At 43.6% G+C, this 14,529-nt stretch overlaps 1 protein-coding gene across 1 annotated transcript; it reads left to right on the forward strand.

The window, feature by feature from the left end:
* Positions 1 to 428: 428 nt before the first annotated feature.
* Positions 429 to 13,598, forward strand: ETNPPL (ethanolamine-phosphate phospho-lyase; the record flags this gene model as incomplete). Its single annotated transcript, XM_082315574.1, has 13 exons — positions 429 to 484; positions 2,326 to 2,444; positions 2,607 to 2,766; positions 3,633 to 3,707; positions 5,466 to 5,559; positions 6,567 to 6,683; positions 8,430 to 8,512; positions 9,039 to 9,264; positions 10,157 to 10,311; positions 11,068 to 11,157; positions 11,369 to 11,499; positions 12,390 to 12,457; positions 13,473 to 13,598. The coding sequence occupies 13 exons, from the start codon at positions 429 to 431 to the stop codon at positions 13,596 to 13,598; spliced, it is 1,500 nt and encodes a 499-aa protein (XP_082171700.1).
* Positions 13,599 to 14,529: the final 931 nt, after the last annotated feature.

Here is a 14,529-nt window from a genome sequence, read left to right on the forward strand (position 1 = left end):
TCCTTGGATTATGACCCTAATTTTGATTAAATCAACCGCTTGGTGTCCCCCACAAGGACGCCGGCGGCAGAAGTGCTTTGGCCACCGGGGTGGCGGAGGCAAGGCCCGGGCACGGCGCGCTGGCCGGTGGGAGCGGGGCGGCTGCCCGGCTCTCCCGCCCTCCCTCCGCAGCAAGGCGCTGGTTTTACAACTTGGTGCTGTTCTGCATCGCTAGAAAACCTCCGAGGCGCGGGGGCAGGCGGCCAACGCCAGTCGCCCAAGAGGAAAACCCTCGGGGGGGGCGGCCGGGCCGTCCCGCCGGGGAAAGAGGGAGGGCGGCGGGGAGGAGGGGTTTGGCGGGGGCCGGCGCCGGCATAAGAGGCGGGGAGCCCCCGGGAGGGCCGTGCCGTGCCGTGCCGTGCCGTGCCGTGCCGTGCCGTGCCGGCGGGATGGAGGAGCGCTACAGCAAGGCGGAGACCCTCGCCCTGCGGAGGAAGCACATCGGGTAGGGGCGGCGGCGCGGCCGGGAGCGGGGCGGGGGAGGTGGAGGAGGAGGAGGAGGAGGAGGAGGAAGGTCTGCGGCGGCTGCACCGGCCCCCCGTGGCGGTAGCAGCGCCCGGCCGGACCCGCGGCGAGCCTCGGCGGGGCGGCCGGCACAGCCCGGCCGGCAGCAGGTCCCCGCCGGCGGGGGCTGCGGGGGAAGGACGAGACCTGTCAGCCCTTCAGCCTCCCAGAGCTTTGGGACGCTTCTCCGTTAAAACACAGCACATCAAACCCTGCTTCACTTTTTTACCAGAGCAAACAAAGCCAGCAACCAGAATGTGGTACCCGGGCGTATTTCTAAAACGCTGCTGTGCAGGGTTTTTTTTTTTTTGTGAATAAACTGCATGCTCCTGAGAAATACACGTCTCTGTTAAATGAAGCTGAGGAGATTTCTTAAGCCCAGTCTAACTGGGGGAAATTCAGGAAGGCTGCCTGCAGTTGTGACCTGGGCAATAGTCCTGGCTGTGCTCCTACCTGATCCCACCGTACTGCAACGTTAGACTGTTTCCTCCTTCTTCAGCAGGTGTTGCCAAGTGAAAAATAAGAAGTCCAGATTGTTAAAAGCAGCACTTGACTGTTTGCTGATTGCATCCTAAATATGTGGAATGTATAGAAAGCTCATTAAAGATTCATAAAAGTCATGGCTTCATAAAGCGTGCACATCAGCCTCTCTTCAGGGGCCAGCTCAATGTTAAAGGACTGTTGCCCATGCAAGGATTACAGGATTGGGCTGTGTCGAGTGAACAAGAAGACACTTCCACAGAAAGGACAGACACCTAACAGAAGAAAAAACTGTAGTCAAGAAATGGCCAATGATGACGTGCACTGCTTTTAAAGTGTACCAGAGGAATAGCCAAAGGTGTCAGAAAAGATCTATGCAACGGGGCTAGAGACTATGAGAAAGTAAACGACTTCACTTTCTAGGAGTCACATTTGGGCTCTACAAGTTCCTAACCTCAATATACTTGACAACAAGGATGCATTAGCAGCACTGTCTGAGTTAACTGGAAACGACTGTGTTTATCTGAGGCCATATAAACATTACTAAAAGTTCAGAAGACTTTCCTTCTGCTCAGTAATATCATTCGACATAATTACATAGCTGGCATGTTCTCCAAGAGGAGGAAAAAGAAAAAAAAAAAAAAGAATGTTTAGAGAGTACTTTGGATAATTTTACAAGGATCCTGAGTTTTGCTGGAAGCCAGTGAGATTTAGGTGCTTATGAAAAGCAGCTTTTAAAGATTTTAGCCAAAGCAGTCAGGATGAGATGCTGAGATTTTTAGGACCTGCTCAGCACCTCTGAAAATAAAGCCTGCAAAGCATTAGTGTTTTGTTCTTGAATGTGACCTCTATACGGTACAGTCATGCATTGTGCAATGAATTTTTGGCTATAGTATAAAACAATGCTTAACAACTTAGTTTTATTCCCAGTGAGTTAATTGGCCATACGTGTTCGTAAGGCATGTAAACAAACAGAGCTACAGCCTAGAAACGCAGAGGACATATAAGGACCTGGAATGACTTTGTACTGTGCTTTTGTGAAGCTGCTTGCAGACAGAGTCATGCTTTGAAAACACCCTTATTAAAGACCTACTTCTGTTCCCACTGTCTCTGGGCAGGTACACGGCGGCCGTTTGTGCTTTCGGCAAGAGCCCCCCTTGACCACCATCTGAACCACCCACAAGCTCTTTGCAGAGGGAGGCAGTTGTCTCCAGAGCTGCAAAAGATCAAGCCCCTTAAAACTCAGAGGGGGAAAAACTAGGAAAACTAAGCTGATGTTATTTTATACTTTTTTTTTTTTAGGCCTTCCTGCAAAGTTTTCTTTGCCAAGGACCCTCTGAAGATAGTGCGTGCTCAGGGCCAATATATGTTCGATGAGAAAGGAGAAAAATACTTAGACTGTATCAACAACGTTGCACATGGTAAGCAGTTTAACTTATAAGACTGCTTCTACCCCATCATTTCTAATAGGGATCAGAACACACTTCTTCCAAGTGATGATGTTCACAGTGCTTCTCTGAATCTCCTTCTGTGGTTCAATAACTGACTGCTTGCTAGTAATAACTAATTATTTTCTTCTTTAGTTGGCCACAGTCATCCATACGTGATAAAGGCTGCAACAAAACAGATGGAACTGCTCAATACAAATTCCCGGTTCCTGCATGACAACCTCGTTCAGTACGCGCAGCGTCTTACAGCCACCCTGCCCGAGAAACTCGACGTTTGCTATTTTGTTAACTCTGGGTATGTCTGAATATTTTTTTTTTTCCATTATGACTATTTTGCTCCTGTTTGAGATGGACACTCATAACAGCTTGGTCTAAATCTTACTAAGTAGGACTTAGTAATAAGCAACAAAAATATTTCCCGTATTGATTGAAGGATCCTTCCTATTTGCATCTGTCATATTTAGTGTGATGGCTCAATGCAAGAGAGCCAAAACATGAAACTGGTCTGCTGAATGCTATGCAAGAAAGGGGGAAAAAGGCAAGAAAAGCAAATTAGACTGCAAATTGGCGAATGTTATGTACGGACTGGTGAATGCTATCTGTAAATTGCCATATGACCTTGGAAAGATGTAGTCTTCTCTAGGTGGTCCGTTGAGTCTGTGATCACTTACATTGGCAGAACAGACAACCTGCAGGGACCTGTGAGCAGAGGAGCTGCTGTGGGTCAGGCTGGAAGTTTGAGTCTTTGTCCAGGGAGCAGATTTGCATTCTCTGCTGCCTGATGGTGGGAGGACAGAGCCGTCGTGGAGGGTGGGAGATGGGGCTGGCGCGTTGGTGCTTTTCGGGGGTTTGCGGCTGCATTGCGCTCTCAGCTGCAAAGCAGTCTCATTTGTACCAAGAGGAGGTAAATGTCTACAAGCAAACTGGGGAAGGGAAAGAAAGCATCTCTTTGTTTGCTCTTTATACAAAGAGTTGTTTTTTCTTTGCCCTCTTACGTGGCATTTACAGTCCCAACCTCAGCATTGTAATCTGTATAGTAACAGAGCCTGCTGTGTTAATTTGTTATATCCATGAGTCCTGTGCCTCCTCTTCTGTGTCTGAATACCATTTTAATTGGAAGCGCTTCCTCACTATTTTGCGGCTGTATCTGTTATTATGCAGGTCTGAAGCAAATGATCTTGCTTTACGACTGGCTCGGCAGTACCATGGGCACGAAGATGTGATCACCCTTGAAAAGTAAGTACATAGAGTAGCTTATGTGAACACAGCCAGCAACTCCTGCCATTACTTCAGAAGTGGCTTCGCAGCAACCCCTGCTGTTTGTACTCTGCTGCCTGCTAAAAGAAAAGCTTTGTTGCTTTCCTACTAGAACAGGTCAGGAAATCCCTTTTCCACATTTGGATAAACACAAGTCTTGAAGGTCTCTGAAAAATAAGCTTGTTGGTCACCCCAGAAGGTCAATCACCTGTTAGAGGGCATTTTCCACAGAGACTCCCAAAGCAATTCAGGCCAGAGACTTGAATGTTGGTTTTCAACATCCATGAGTGGTGTGGCCACTGGGCTGCTCTGGAAAAGGGCTTTCTGTTTGTCACACTCTGCTGGATATGTTTCTTTTGTAGAAATAAATATTCAGTGGTCAAGAATTCTGTAGCTCTGCAATGGTGCTGCACCAATGCTCAGCTCTCCTTCAGTGAACACAAGAATGCACACAAAACTAAGCAGCTCCAAAATCAGGAGGCACTGAGGACTGTCAGCCATGGGGAAGGTGGCCGACCACGTCTCTGGGTTTCCCTGTCCTAGATGCAGTTTAGGGTTGGTTACACTGCTGTAGGGCTGGATCTTCTCAGGTTGTGATTAGAAAGTCCAGCCAGAGCAACTGCAAGAGCACGTCTTTATCTGAACGGCACAAAGCTTGTTTAACTCAGCCGTGCTCAGATCCCTGTTAGCCCTCCTTGACTCACGTGGCCAAGATTTGGAGCCACTGAGAGTAGCTTCCGTCAGGAGAGGCTGAGGATGGAGCTGGCTCTCTCACTGTTTCACTGCAAAATCTTGTCTTCCTGAACACCACAGGGTATTTCTTGCCCCAGGTCCCAAGGCTCTGTAGGCTTTTGTCATAGCTACCATCCCAGTCAGGGTGGGCTTTCTGCCCTTTCTTTGTCCATTGGAAGATTTTGTTGACTGGCTAGTAGAAAGGTGTAAAGAAGACAAAGGAGTTCAAAAACATCCTCTCTACCCTATGTGTGTTCTACTATGAGATTGTAATATCTTTGATTTGGTTTGACGTTCCCTTTGCTTCAAGTTTATGGCTGAACAAAAGTGTTTATTCCCTGAATGAAGCTGCTACATGCTTTAGGTTCAAAAGGCTCCACGTCCTCATTTCTAAATCAAATTGGCCTCAGCAGTAACCAGCTTTAGCATACTCTGCAATCTAAAGCTTTTATATTCAAACACTATTCATCCTTATCCTGAAAGTGGCTTCTGCCAAAGTGTAGCCTGAAGGGCCTTCAGGGCAGGCAGGAATGTGCTGCTGCTGCATAAGATCTCCACCTTCAGATGCAAGGCACACTCTTGAGAGTCTTTGCGATGGTGTTGGGGTCTAGCTTGCAAAACTTGGGTTGGCCAGAGCGGAGCCCACAGGTTGGAAATGAGGGAGCTGGACCCACCCTTCAGCTGCTACGTAAGGCTGCTAGGGCAGCCACCTTAGAGGCTGTGCAGTCCAGGGGACATCATCTTGGTCTGTCCCCATGCCGGCACTTGATTTTATGGAAGAAAAAATCCTCCTGGTTCCAGTGTTGCTAGTGAATTAAAGTCAACAGCAATTTCATATTGCCTCTGAGAGAAAGACTGAGTAAATTAAATCAAGATCCCTTCACAAACAGTGCTACTGTGTTGCAGATACAGTCGCTTATTCTGGATTATTTATAGGCACAGTTGTAAATTTAGCTCTTCTATACATTTGGTGAAAAGTGACTTCGATATTTAACACTCATGCAGTGCTTACCATGGCCATGTTACATCTCTGATTGACATCAGTCCCTATAAATTTAATCAGCTGGGAAAGGACAGCAAGAAGGAGTTTGTGCATGTGGTAAGTGTGGTTTTTTGCTTTTTGTCATTTTTATGCCTGTTAATGCAACATATTGAATTACCAGCTTCTGGTGTAAATATACTTTCATTCTGTTTTGCTGATGCTAGAGTACATACGCTTGGCTGTTTGTCATTGGATTAAATACAGCAAAATTGTTTGCTTTTGGATTTCTAAGAGGGTATGCAGCGGTGAGGCTGATTTCCTTCCTAGTGCTACAAGTTTCCTGAGTCACTGCACTGTATAGTTACAGAGTTTGAAGAAATCGGCCAATATCTGTTGTGTTGGCTTGGCTAAAGATTTGCAGGACTTTTGAGTCTACTTCCAAAAACTGGAAAGGCAGACCCCACAAGTTCACACAGATCTGAGTACAGAGCTCATGGGTGTCCAACTGAGTGGGATACTGTTTGATTTTGAGCCTGAACTTTTGTGTCTTACAAAGACAAAAACCATTCTCAGCCCAGAGACGTACACCAAGCAAATGTTTCTTATCTAGACCTCCTTGCGTTGACCACACTGCCGAAGTAGTATCCACCTTTTTATACCACTTCCTTTCTCTTATTTACTGAACCTCTCCCAACACTGTTTGTAGAGGCTTGAAGGTCATACAGATTCGTGCCGTGACTAGGACGCTGGAAGGGAAGTGACAGACTGGAAAACCCCATTCTCCAGTTGCAGAAATGCATCTTTCTGCAAGAATCTGAAATAAGATGATGGATGAGGACTCAGTATTGTGTCTTGGGGGAGAGGAGGGATGGTCTTGAAAGGCGGATGAGGTAGATGATGGCTCTTTCAACAGTTGCATCCAGTAATATTGAACACATCACATGGCTGGATTGAGTTTGAGCTCCTGTAAACATTTTTGCAATTCCACGCAGAAATTCAGGCTGTACTAACTCCTATTATCTATCCGTGTGGAAAGACAAAAATGCAGAGCAATAGAAAAGAAAGTAAATGTTTCATAGAAGGATGGGCTTTAAAAAAAAAAAAAAAAAAATTGGTCTTTTCAGGCTCCTTCTCCAGATATCTACAGAGGGAAATATAGGGAAGACCACCCAGATCCAGCAAGTGCGTATGCTGAAGAGGTGAAAAAGATTATTGAAGACACACAGAAGAATGGACGCAAGGTGTGTGTTTTGTGCTCTAGAAATGCTGAGGCTTCACCTATTGTGGCATGGGGGCATGAAACAGGCAACTAAGGACATGTTTCTTTACTCAGTTTCCCTTGCTTCCCCCTGCCCTTCATTTTTCTGTGGTGGGTTCTGTGTTCAAGATGGGCCATTTTTCTACCTGATGCTCTTATCATAATTTTTCTAGGCATCAATGAAAGGATCAATAATACATTTGTAAATAAGCAGATACAACCAAAGCAGTTTAATTTCCTATTTTATGCATTGGATCAGTAGATTGTAAATATCTTAGGGCAAGCTTTGAGGTCAGCTGAGAAACTACATCACAGATTCTAGCAAGGATATATAAAAGTCTCCAGGACGTGGAGAAAATATGCTAGATAAAATCTTGATACTACATTTCTGATTCTAGTATCTTAAGATAACTTTGGAGTCATCTAAAAAGGTGAACCTTTCAATCATATACAATATGACCTTGATGAAAACAGACACTTTCTGAACAGGTTTACCTAAAATGTGTGTTAATGTTTTGTATGATGGCATTAGCATTTTGAGACGTGTAGGGCATGATCCAAAGCCTGCTGAAGTCACAGAAGGCTTCAGTGGAGATTGGAACAACACGTTCCCTTCTAGTCCAATAGACTTACATCACTCTTCTTTTAGTTTCTTCATCAACTTTTTTTTATTCTCTACTAACGGATAGTTTTGTTTTTTTCTTCCCTTGTTTCCTTTCTTTTGCATATTTCTTAGGTTTTGGTGACATAGACCTGTGGCAGGACAAGTTGTGCTAAAGGCTAAGCCTCACATGCTATGCGAAGCTTCGTACTCTTTGGCCGTAGCATGCCTCTTCAAATATAGTGTACGATTCTTTACACGTTACTGCTCGGCCTTGTTTCCAGGAAGACTGCACCAGCCCAGAGAGACCTCTTGATGCTCAGGGAGGGGTTCACAAGTGGTGTGGGGATGCAATCCCTTAAATAGCAGACTTATGCTGAGACTTCGGGGTAATATCGTATCTCTGCTGCATAGATCTCTGCTGTTGACAAGAAACAAATTTTGATGTTCCAGTGTATCTGATCCGCTGCTCTTACCCTTCCTGACTTGAAATAACTTTCTTTTTCATTCCTAGCAACTGGAATTATTTCACCTGTAGAATTTTTCTCTTCTTTTGTCAAGTGCCTCATGCTGACATTTCACTTGTGTAGTTATTTGCATTAGGCAGGGGTGCCCAAAGCGTAGCCTCAGGTCATCATACATTTCAGCTTCTACCCACCTCTACGCGGTGTTCAGGATTGAACAAAAAAGCTGATCACCACATATACCCGTTACTGAAGAGCCTTGGCACTAAGCTAGTTTCATTAACGTCTTGGGAAAAATGGCAGACACTGTTGTGTGTCTCATGTTGAAATTTGTAAATAAATTTACAGAGCTCCCTGGAGCCTGATCCAACATCCACTGACACCAGTGCCTTCCACTTCAAAAGCTGTAGGGCTAGGGCTTAACAGACATCCTTGTATTCCCATCAGGTTGCAAAGGTGGCCCTGGCTACTGCAAATTTGGGCACCCCAGGTTACAAAATGAATAAATGCTTTAGCCACGGCTGTTCTCAAGAGCCCTCGGTTGTCCAACCCATTGTGTGATTAAATTAAGGCACACATTTAAACATTTATTTCTAGACTGTTAGATGTTTGTGCAAAGACCAAGTAGATGAACACAGCTCTCACCTGAGTTTGTTTTTTGTAGATCGCTGCCTTCATAGCCGAATCCATGCAGAGCTGTGGAGGCCAAGTAATTCCACCTGTGGGCTATTTCCAGAAAGTGGCAAAGTACGTACATCACTTCAAAAGGGCATAACTGGAAAATTAAACAAAGAAAGAAACACATTTTTCACTATAGGCTTATCCAGTCAATTCAGCTATCACCCTCTCTTGTTCTTGGCTATCTATCTGTGGTTCCCCTCTACTTTTTGAAGAGTATGATTCCACTTCTATTTTTTATGGAACATCAGCTGACTAATTGTTTTTAGCTGGATAATTTTCTATTTTTAATCCTCAGGCCATAAGTTTGATGGAAGATGAAGTTGAACCATCATAGATATAACCCTGCAGTACCATTACAGTACCCCTCTTTTGCATCAAAATATCAGATCTTTTTTTTCTTAACCTTTAGCAAACTAAAAATTTTATCAATTGAAATAGCTATAGCTGTGTTTCAGCAGCCGTGTTCTTTCTTTTTTTCCTAATCTGTTCCCACACTGGAGAATTTCTGTAATACAGACTCCCTTGTCCTAGATTGCCTACCCAAGTCATGTACCGCAGCACTAGTCATTCAAGCTATTCTGTTTGTTTTCAGGTACGTGCGTGCGGCGGGTGGCGTGTTCATAGCTGATGAGGTCCAGGTTGGCTTTGGCAGAGTTGGGAAGCATTTTTGGGCATTCCAGCTGCAAGGCGAAGACTTCGTGCCTGACATTGTCACCATGGGAAAGCCCATTGGCAACGGCCACCCTATGTCTTGTGTGGTCACAACAAGGGAAATAGCTGAACGTTTTGGTGCCTCCGGACTGGAGTATTTCAATACAGTAAGTTCATCGGTGAAGGTTTCCTTTTTTTCTTTTGGTCTGCATTTAGCAGTTAGAAGTTGTTCAGGTGATTGAGCTAACATCTGCATCCATCACTGAATCACATCATTATTAAGAGCTCGAGTCAACCACAGTCTAATAACTAAAAGCAAGTGGAGAGGCTTTAAAATATGCTCTGTACCAAGTGTTATATCTTAATATGGACCAGCACTAGCTCTCTGGCAAGTCATGCATCTCAGCTCACATCCATACAGATAAATTCTTCCTTACTTCTCTTTCTCTCTCTCCCCCCCACCCCCAAAATGATGACCAGGTAAAATTTCATTTTCTAGGATAGGCTCTGGGCTGGTGGGGCTCATGCCCTGGCAGACCTTGCTCTGCAGTTGTCACCTAACAAAAAGGTGACCCTTTCCCAGGAAACATTTGATCTGCATGCATGCCACAGAGGAGCAGCTTTCTTCTCGTTTACGGAGTCCTCTTCCTGCCCCTGTGACTGAGGCCTTCTTCCCAGCTACCATGAATCCCCCTGCGTTCAATGGAGTTTATACCCTCCAGTTCAAGCAATATCAGATCTATCACCCACTACTCTTCACAGGAGCATTTTGCCTGCACATGCAATCAGCAAACCATGAAAGCAGCTTGAACGCTTCAGCTGTGAAATCTTCAAATTACTGAAACCCGAAGCGGAGGAAGAGGGAGCCCCCACCTTGGGCCTCTTACACTGCCCAAAGCGTGGGGGACGGTGCTCCACAGCCTGCACGGCACAAAATCCCCACCTCTTCAAGCTTTCCTCACAACATGCCAAGCAGGAGAGGGCAAGTGAAAACTACATAGATAGACACAGATGAATGTTTCTGATGGGTTTTGTTTTCCTATTTGTCTTTACTATCAGTTTGGAGGCAATCCAGTGTCTTGTGCTATTGGTTTGGCTGTGCTGGACATAATAGAAAAAGAAGATCTCCAAGGAAATGCTACACGTGTAGGAAATTATCTCCTGGAGTTGCTGGCTGAGCAAAAGGAAAAACATCCTTTAGTGGGAGATATCAGGTGGGTGCCTTACAGCAATGTCAGAGAAGAAAAATAACTGTGCTAGAAAAATCAACAAGTTTGGGGTGAGGGGAACACAGAAACATTATGTCATGATTATGCTATACCTCTTTTTTTAAAATGGACTACCCAAAACTGATACTGTAAGGCAATATATTTTTCAAAAAAGTTGTCCATACATCTGCTTAGTTAGGTATAAGCGTAGCCACTATAAAAGCTCTGGGAGAGCGTAGGAGACAGAGCCATCCACATGGAATAACCCAGTTGTCAGCACACTGTTGGGATGATGGAAACCTCGTTCAAATCTCTGGTCCATTTAATTTGGAGATGTTAGTGTGGGTTTTCCTCATCTCATGTTACTACCGTGATAACTGCCTTCAGGGCTTTTTGGGGGGTTGGGTTGTGGGGTTTTTTTAGTTCTTGTTTTTGGTTATTTGTCTTCCACAGCTCCCTGGCTTGAGGTTTGCAGGATAAGAGAGAAAGAAAATTATTCTATCATTCTTAACTAGCCACGTAGCCTTAATGAGCCAGCTAAATGTATTTATCCAGAAATACCTGTTATCCCACTTGATCATCTGAAGTAGCCAGTGCCAAAAGACAAGCAAAGAGAAAGTCTCCTCTCTTTCCTGCTCCTGCCCCACTTGCGCCCCAGGGAAGGGAATTGCAGTTGTTGGAAACAGGTTTTGCGTTTGCAGCAGAAGGCTTGGGTTACTCACACTGGTTTTCACTTGTCTGTATTTTTTTTCTCTGCTCTAGGGGTGTTGGATTGTTTGTTGGAGTGGATCTGGTGAAAGATCAACAAAAGCGAACACCAGCCACAGCTGAAGCCCTTCACCTTATTTACAAGTAAATGTTTTTTAAAGACTATGTGCAGTGATCAAACCCTCCTAATATTCCCCAGCAGTTAGTCATTGATTTCAGTTTAAATTTGCGTAGCTTTTGATAACATAGTACTAGAAAAAGAAAAGTTTCAAAATATAACTCAGCCTGAAGGGTCTGACAGGACACAATATAGTTTTATACCTGTGTCTAACACAGATGTTTCCTCTTTCCACAGGCTGAAAGAGCATCAAATCCTGCTTAGTGCAGATGGACCCCACAGAAATATACTAAAATTTAAACCACCAATGTGTTTCACAATGGAAGATGCAAAACACGTAGTGGAGACAATTGATGCACTTCTCACAGGTATGTATGCTTTAGTGCTCAAAGGAGTACTCTTCTTTGCCCATTTTCAGATGACCCGTTAGAAATACCAGCCACCATAATCTAGGCCATTACATGCACAGGAAAGTAATAATTACATTTCTTACCACTTGTCCAAACTGCTGTTCTTAATGCCAATTATTATAAATAAATAAAAAGCCCCATACGTACTTCATCCAAACTTTTAGGCAAAATCCTGCTCTTGATCATTTCTTTCACAGACTCAGTATTACTACTCATTTCTGGTCACATATGCTATATGTTAAGGAGCAAATATATTAATTCAGCACAGGCCTGAAAGACACTGCTGAAACACTGGTGAAACTTTCCGCAATGTGCTCTACCTTTTTTTTCTTTTTTTTTTTTTTTTACCTGGCATACTGAAACATTATTGTCTCACTCAAATTTAGCCTGAAGGTTTTCAGACTCTATTTATCTTCTACCTGGGGACCAATTCAGGGGAAAAATAACATCAGGTATACTATTAGCGTAACGACTCTCCAAGTCCATTCTACATTGAACGCTCCCATCTCCTGAGATTATAACAACTGGAGTTAGACTAGCACAAACCTGCTGGACAAAGGCAGAATTCAGCTCTGAAAGGTCTAGCTGAACCCCTATGCTACAGTCAAACTGCTAATTTCATTCTTTTCTCTAAACACCCCCAAGCTACACAGTCCCGATACATTAATCACATTGCCTCAGAAAAATGTTTTAGGAAGTATTCATCATTCTTCAGTTGTTCTCCTGTGTGATAAATGCCCAGAGGAATAGCTGATTAGGTATTTTTTACTTCAGCCAGCTGTTAAATTGACTGTATGCTTACTTACCCCTGGTTCTTTTTAATTTAATTATTTTATTACTTTTTTTAGAAATGGAAGAGGCAACTGGAATGAAGACAGAAAATAATGCATCTACAAATGCACAGTGTAAAAGAAAAGTATGTTTTGATTTTTTTTTTAACTCTTATTCAGATAGGTGTTTGGCAAAGCAAGTATAAATTACCTTGGTAGAGCATGCCTTCATTTTTGGTGGTGTGAGTGGTTCTGTGCCTTGAAACTGAGCTCAGAACATAACCCACTACCAGAAACCTGAGAGGATTGTGTTACTGGGGCGAATCTAAAAAGAGCTGAGCAATACAGACCTACAACAAGAAACACGTTATAGACAAGCCCCTCGCCTTCTGTGCAAACAAGACCGATCAGACTTTGGGTTGCACAAAAGCTCATCAGTCAACAATTTTACTAGGTCTAGGTATTGCGTGCTACTGATGGATATTTGGCTTTCTAGGCAAGCCTTCAGCCTGGAAGATGTCCAGGTTTTCAGAGAGTTCCAAGGATTTTGTTTCCACCATAGCTCTTTGAGTATGAATGGCTGACATGCATCCAAATTAGGATTTCTTAAGTTGCAGCCCCAGCTTTGGATAAATGATATATAATTTCTCACACCCTTAAAAACACATCACCCACTGTGTTATAGGAAAGCTCGCTGAGCTGTCCCTTGCTGAGTTTTCCAGTGATGCTGCGAATGGTGGGAAGGCAATAGCTCAGCTGTCTAGGGATATAGTAATTAAGGAAGAGACCCTATGGATTACTGGCTATCTAGATTATACTAGATTTGGGGTGCAAGCCTCCTCTTACAGACATTTGTACCCATTTGGTTCAATTTCTTTCAAAGCTAAGAAGCTACAAAAACAGGTTGCCCAGAGAAGTTGTGGATGCCCCCTCCCTGGAAGTGTTCAAGGCCAGGTTGGATGGGACTTTGAGCAACCTGGTCTAGTGGAAGGTGTCCCTGCTCATGGCAGGGGGGTTGGAACCAGATGATCTTTAAGGTTCCTTCCAACCCGAACCATTCTACGATTCTATGATTAAAAGAGGAGACTCAGGCAGAGCTACCAATGGCTGCCTGTTGAAAGACATGCACGTGCCTTCACTGACATTTCATTTCTGTTTCAGACAACTGAAGGGAGTTCACAACCAGATGGTGCAAATGGAAGCGTCAGCCATATGAATGGATGTCGGCCTGCAGACAAGAAAATGGGCTTTATTCTAAAAAATGTTCAGTGCCAAGTAAAAGAATAAGAACATGAAGAGGGAAAGTTTCCTCGTTCGGTTTGAATTTGTGTCCGGCTTGCTTTTGAGATGAAGAGTGCAATAGTCCGACTCCTAGGGTCTGTTTGAAGCCTAGTCCTACCTTCCATAAACTGGCTGAATTCCTATTAGCTTCAGTAGGAGTTTAAAATACCTTCTCAGATACATGAGAACTGCACCATGTGGCTTGAAATCTAGTTGTGACAGAATGGACAAGTGATACACAAATACCTTGGTGCTCATGACAGGCTTGACATAGGTACACAAACTCAGTGAAATCTGTGGATTTACCCATATTACACAGAATCTGAATTGCTTAACCACCATACAAGCAAATGCCAATCCTATTAAGTTTAAAATTATATGCTTAACATGTTATTTTTACAATATTTTAAATTTCAATATGTAATATTGAGATGTTAATTACTTCCCATGTTTTAATGGCTGAATTCACAAAATAATGCTTGAGAGGGAAATCATTATTATCTTCCCATGTAACTTAGGTCCTATGGACCATATTCCCAGCTGATGTAAATTGGTGTAGCTTTGGTAACGTCAGTGACACTCTGCCAAGAGTCTACCACTGTGTGTGTAGAGACACGATGTTTATGCAGGACATTCTCACTTTATATTCAAAGAAAATGAAGAATCTGGATCCTAATTTTCTACAGATAAAGCAACTTTTATAGATAACTATTTATATAGAGTAAGATTTTATTTTTTGTTCCCAAAAGTTTATATATTGAACCCTCTCAGTCCAAAAAATATGCAAGTAGAGTGTATATCATTTCAGACACACTGATTGATTGGATTTAACCTGAGGGTCTCTCAAAATAAGGTTCCCAGGGACAGCCCAGCTTGCATTCCTGTGGATTTTAGTTGTTTTGACAGTCTTGGGAATTACTGCCTGATCCTGTTGTAG

This window comes from Platalea leucorodia (assembly GCF_965183815.1).
Source record: "Platalea leucorodia genome assembly, chromosome: 6".
Taxonomy (NCBI): domain Eukaryota; kingdom Metazoa; phylum Chordata; class Aves; order Pelecaniformes; family Threskiornithidae; genus Platalea; species Platalea leucorodia.